The sequence below is a fragment of the Egretta garzetta genome, unplaced genomic scaffold (genome assembly GCF_000687185.1).
Source record: "Egretta garzetta isolate BGI_Z169 unplaced genomic scaffold, ASM68718v1 scaffold1021, whole genome shotgun sequence".
In the NCBI taxonomy this organism is placed as follows: domain Eukaryota; kingdom Metazoa; phylum Chordata; class Aves; order Pelecaniformes; family Ardeidae; genus Egretta; species Egretta garzetta.
Genome location: NW_009258752.1, coordinates 72,405 through 78,059, shown reverse-complemented (window position 1 = coordinate 78,059; position 5,655 = coordinate 72,405). Strand labels below are relative to the sequence as shown.

Sequence of the window (5,655 nt, the reverse complement as noted above, 5' to 3'; positions counted from 1 at the left end):
CCAGGGGCAGGGGAAGGGGAGAAGGCTTCCAAGCTCTCCCTCTAGGTCGGAAAGCAAAAGGCCAGCAGCAGCCCTGGGAGATGACACGTGTGTCCAGATAGTCAAGAAAGGGAGGTACCCTGAGGAAGACGTGGAGCTCGGGAAGGGCCAGAGTGCACCTGTGACCTGCTCCTGGGGGCCAGCAGGAGCAGCCATGGAGGAAACCTACCTGCTGAATGTGGAGGGGGTCAAAAAGAAGATTCTGCATGGAGGCCAAGGGGAGCTGCCAAAGTTGCAGGATGGGAGCAAGGTAAATCATCTTCATTGTTAACCGAAAAGCCCTAGGAGAGGTGAGTGTGTCCAGCACCACCATCCCTGCCCGTTACAGTTAGCTTCCCTGCTCACAAGCTGAGCTCCAGGTCTGTGGTATAGGGAGATGCCATCTCCAGGAGATCCCTCATGGGGGGCTGGGGGTGTGTGTAGAAAGGGCTGTTTTGGCCACAGGCAGCTGCATTGCCCACTGCCTTCACCTTGCATTGGTGCTGTTACTGGGAGCAGCCGTGATGGGTTGCTGGAAATCTGCCTTTCCTGACGCGTGTCAAACAGGAGTGAGGGGTGCCAATGGGGAGCTCATGGGGGTTTCCAGTATTTCCCAGCCCATGGGTATGGGCAGACCAGCGTGGGTTCCACCAGCTCCTGGTGCATGCTGTGGGAGCACTTTCTGTACTGGGTTATAAAGGGGGATCCAAAGAGCGCAGCAAGATACAGAACTGATGGGCATTAAGGCACCACCATCTGTTTGCTGTCTAAGTGGGTGGGAGGCAAAATCTGCTGTGGATGGAGAGTTACCAATCAAACCAACAACTTGCTGGGAGCAGGCTTAGGCCCGTGTCCTGGCCCTGTGGCAGAGGGATTTGGGCCTGGTGAGGGGACGGAGGGTTCTTGCTATGGTGCCTGTCCTGGCTCAACACTGAGCTTTCTCCGGGGCAGATCACCTTCCACTTCCAGACGCTGAAGGATGACTTTGAGCGGACAGTGATTGATGACAGCCGGGAAGCTGGCATCCCCATGGAGATCATCGTGGGCAAGATGTTCAAGCTGGAGATCTGGGAGACGCTGCTCAGCTCCATGAGAGCAGGGGAGGTGGCCGAGTTCTGGTGTGATGCCATTGTGAGTGAGGGGCCCGCAGGCACCCACTCCCTTCCTTTCTGCTGAGCCAGGGCATAGGACCATGCACCCCAGAGATGCTCCAACCTTGCTTGGTGCAAGCACAGGGGGAACAGGTGTCACTTAGCCATGGCACCAGGGGGGCTTCCCCAGAGGAAGGTGGGGGGGGGGCAGGCTGGCCCCATGCGGCTGAGCTGGGTGCTCCCCTCATTGCAGCACACGGGCATGTACGCCCTGGTCTCCAGGGGCATGCGAAGGATCGCGGAGGGCCGGGACCCCCTGGAAGGGCAGAAGCACCGCTGTGGCATGGGCAACATGTTTGACTACCACAGCACAGGCTATGATGACCTGGACGAGCTGCAGCGGACACCACAGCCCCTCATCTTCATCATGGAGTTGTTCCGGGTAAGGGGGATGGTGGGGATGGCTGCTAGCATGGGGACAGCCAGCTCAGGTCCCACTGCCTCTGCAGGTGGAAGAGCCCTCAGCGTACAAGCGTGACACCTGGGCCATGAGCAAGGAAGAGAAGCTGGCGGCGGTGCCTGTGCTGCACAGCGAGGGCAACCGCCTTGTCCTCTGCAAGGAGTTTGGGCAGGCAGCGGCAAAGTACCAGGAGGCTGTCATCTGCCTGAGGAACCTCCAGGCCAAGGTGAGCAGGACCTGGCCATCTCCTGTCATCCCTGCCTGGGTTTCCTCAGCAAAGTACTCCTCTGTGGGCCCTGCATGCCCAGGAGGGGACAGCCACAGCCGTGAACGACCCACCATGGCTTCCCGGGGCAGGAAAAACCGTGGGAGGATGGCTGGCTGAAGCTGGAGAGCCTGGTCACACCACTGGTGCTCAACTACTGCCAGTGCCAGCTGGAGCTGGGCGAGTACTACGAGGTGCTGGAGCACACAACAGAGCTCCTCCAGAAACACAATGGTACCCATGCCCTGCATCCCACCCCACTGCTATTCTCATGGCCCCCAGGGACTCTATCCTCTGGATCCCGCATCCATGACAATGCTCATCCCAATTCCTCTGTCTGTGATGGTACCTATGTCATCTGGATCCCATGTCCACTTCAGAACCCAGGTCCCAGGTCCCCCTGCCCATGACAGTGCTTATGTCCCTAGTTTCCCCTGCCCACTATGGGCACCTGCACCCTATGTCTTCTAGGTCCCCCTGCCCATGATGCTGGTGTCCCAAATCATCCAGGTCCCCCTACCCATCATGGTTCTCCTTGCCCATGATGATTTTTGCACCCTATGTCTCTTGGTGCCAACAGTGGTATATGCATGGCCCAGGTCCCCCTGCAGATGGTGGTAGCCCTACCTACAAGTGTGTCCACCCCATGTTCCCCTGCCTGTGATGGTACCCATGCTCTGTATCCCCCTCATGTTCCCCTGCCTGTGATGGTACCCATGCTCTGTATCCCCCTGGGTTCCCAGGGTCTCCAGATCCTGTGGCTGGTGGCCCTGAGCTGCAGGACCCCTGCTGGGGGCCCTTCTTCCCAGCAGACAACGCCAAGGCCTATTTCAAGCGGGCGAAGGCCCACGCTGCTGTCTGGAATGAGCGGGAGGCACGGGAGGACTTCCTGCGGGTGGCTCACCTGGACCCCTCCATGGCAGCCGCTGTGAAGAAGGAGCTGAAGCAGCTGGGGGAGAGGATGAGGAAGAAGCATGTGGAGGATCGGAAGCGCTACCAGGGCCTCTTCCAGCTGCCGCAAGGGCCGCAGGCCAGTGAGAGTCAGGAGAGCAGGGAGGTGGGCAATGGGGCGATGCTGTGTGAAGAGGCACCCCAGGGTGAGGTTGGGGGCCCAGAGACCCCTGGGCAGGGGGATCAGGGTGCAGGGACCAAAGAAGCAGAACAGACAGGGGCTGACCAAGCAGAACAGAGGACCCTCAGGGCTTGTTGTGAAGGGGTAGCACCAGGAAGAGAAGCAGCCCAGGGGCAGCTTGTGGGGGCGGAGTTGGAAGCAAAGGATGGGACAGGACTGGGGGAAGAAGCAAACGTGGGCACCTGTGGGGCAGAGCCAGAGGGCTGGGGAACAGAGATGGAGACAGAGGAGGAAGAGGAGGAGGGTGAAGAGGAAGAAGAGGAGAAGGAGGAAGAAGAGGAGGAGAAGGTGGAGGAAGAAAAAAAAGAGGAGAGGGAGGAGGACAAAGAGGAAAAGAGCCCAGCAGCAGAGATGGAAAAGCTGGCTGTAGGGCAATGTGGGACAGTGCTGGGGACAGAGACAGCAGGGCTCAGGCAGGGGCTGGAGCAGGGATCCGGCGGGGCAGAGGGAGCTGGCACAAGGAGCGTGGCCAGGGCTGAGTCAGGCAGAGCCCCAGGGCTGCGGCTTCCCAGCCAGGGGCTGAAGCCAGCCGAGTGGCCCCTGGAACTGGAGGAGGAAACACCCGGAGAGGCACTGGAAGAGGCGAGCTGCAGGGAACAGCAAGCAGGCAATGGCTCAGGAGATGCTGGGGAAGGCAACGTCCCCCCAGACAGCTTCACCCCTGGGGCAGTGCTCCAGGCTGGGCACTCGGGGGCAGAGTAGGAGTTGGGTGGAGGGGCACCCTTGCCCCATAGCAGCCAGGGAAGGGGGGAGGATGCATCCCCAGGGCAGGGCATCAATAGCAGAGAGCTCAGGCCACAACCCTAGGGCACAGCCAGCCCTGAGCAGGGCCGGTTGGGGGGATGGGGGAAAGGCTGCCAGACCACTGATGAGGGGGCACAGCACAGGCAGAGGGGCTGCTGTACCCCGGGAGGGAGCCCCAGGGCTGGGGACTGGCCTTGCAGTGGCGCAGGAACAATGCTGTCCTCACCCTGCCACTGCTGGGACCACCAGCCCCGCTGTGCAGCAGCGCCTGCTGCCTCCCTGCCCCGACTCATTGGCTCCAGTGCCTTTCAGCTGGGCCCCACTGAGCTTTGCTGGCTGAGAAATAAAAGCTCTTCCCTGGCACCATGTGCTGGATTTATTCCTGGATGTGACCAGCCTCCCTGATCACAGCCCATACCTCCTGCCTTGCCCTGGAGCCTGTGGCGCAGGGATGGGGCATTTTGCTCTACCCTTGAGAGGGGGAGTTAAAGAGGCTGCATTTCAACCCCATTTAAGCTCCCGAATCTCTCCTGTGTGACAGCTGTCCCTGTACTTCCCTGCAGTAGCACCATATCAGGCTTTTGCCCAGCACTGCCAGCCCTTCCAGGCAGGGGTCTAGCCCTACAAGTATCAGTCCTGGGCAGGCTTCACCATCAGCAGGGGCTGGTCTGCACCCTGTGTGGCGGGGAGGACCTGAGAGCCCCCAGCCTTGCCCTGGGCCAAGCCCCAGCCTGCCCTAATCCTCAGCCGAGCCCCTCAGTATGCCACAGAGACACGGCAAACATGGGCAGCACTTGGGGCAGAAGCACCCGGACACCTCTGGGCACTGGCTCCAGGCAGAAAGCACAGAGGGGGAGGACTGCCTGCCCAGCACCCCACTGCTGCCTACATCCTTCCTGGGGTTGAAGGGTTTCCTATGGCAGAAGTTCCCAGGTGAGGAAGAGGGACTGTCTATGGCCCTGAGCAGACCTTGTTGGAAGAGGATGAAGGAAGATGATGGTCAGTGGACACACCTGTGTCTGGGGAGCCCAGAGCTCTGCTCACAGCTTCTGCTCTGCCTCAAATAATGTGGACAACCAGAATGACACAGGGTACAGGGACATACATGTCCCAGCAGCCCTGCAGAATCAGTGCCAGGATGGCACAGCGCCAAGAGCTGTCCTGACTCAGCCAAGGTACACAGATAGAAGAGGCCAGAGCACCGATTCAGGTCTCCGTATAAATACAAATTTATTCTCTTTCCAGCGGAGAGATGGCACGAAGCAGCAAGGACAGCAGCACCACAGTACATGGTTACCAGAGCATTAGCCAGCCTGCTCCCCTCGCTGATGCTTCCCAGCTGCTAAATTCAGCCCGCACTCACCCTGTACCCAACAGCCCGAGCACCCTGACCGGCTGCCACTGCTGCCCGCACCAGGGCCAGCAGCTCTGCCCTCATCCTGCCTTTTCCTTCCTCCAGCTCTCCCCAGGCTGGGTACTCCTGACCTCATCCTCAGGCCAAAACCTTGCTCCTCCCCATGCTCTCCCCATCCTGCCACTGGGATAACAGGGGGGTCCAGCTGGGTCTCACAGGCTGGCATGTGGTCCCTCACCACGGCTCACAACACCTCATACCCAGTGTGGGCACTGCTTCACACCTCTGCCAGTGCTCTGAAGCCAACCGCCTGCACAGCCCTGTGCCCCCACATGCTGCCTTGGTCCAAACCTCGCCAAACAGCTCACCACTGCATCCTGTACCAGCCAGAGACAACAGCCCTGTCCTTTTCCTCACAGCAAGCCCTGTTTTGGGCAGGATGCTTCACACTTGCATGCAGCCCTGCCTGCACCCTGCCCTGCCCCGAGGGCTCAGGAATCTCGTCCCTTTGCAGCCTGTGGCCCCAGAGCACCAGGGCCACCTCAGCCTCTACTCTGGGGCACCCCACAGCACCTGACTCTACCTCTTTCT

At 60.1% G+C, this 5,655-nt stretch overlaps 1 protein-coding gene across 1 annotated transcript in view; it reads left to right on the top strand.

The window, feature by feature from the left end:
- Positions 1-127: 127 nt before the first annotated feature.
- The window catches only part of LOC104135430 (aryl-hydrocarbon-interacting protein-like 1), a 6,659-nt gene continuing 1,131 nt past the window's right edge, over positions 128-5,655 (top strand). Inside the window, exons 1-6 of the mRNA XM_009649083.2 lie at positions 128-289; positions 970-1,149; positions 1,363-1,551; positions 1,619-1,795; positions 1,927-2,068; positions 2,647-2,931. Of these exons, the coding sequence (XP_009647378.1) occupies positions 194-289; positions 970-1,149; positions 1,363-1,551; positions 1,619-1,795; positions 1,927-2,068; positions 2,647-2,931 (1,069 nt within the window). The 5' untranslated portion in view covers positions 128-193. The remainder of the gene's footprint in view (positions 290-969; positions 1,150-1,362; positions 1,552-1,618; positions 1,796-1,926; positions 2,069-2,646; positions 2,932-5,655) is intronic.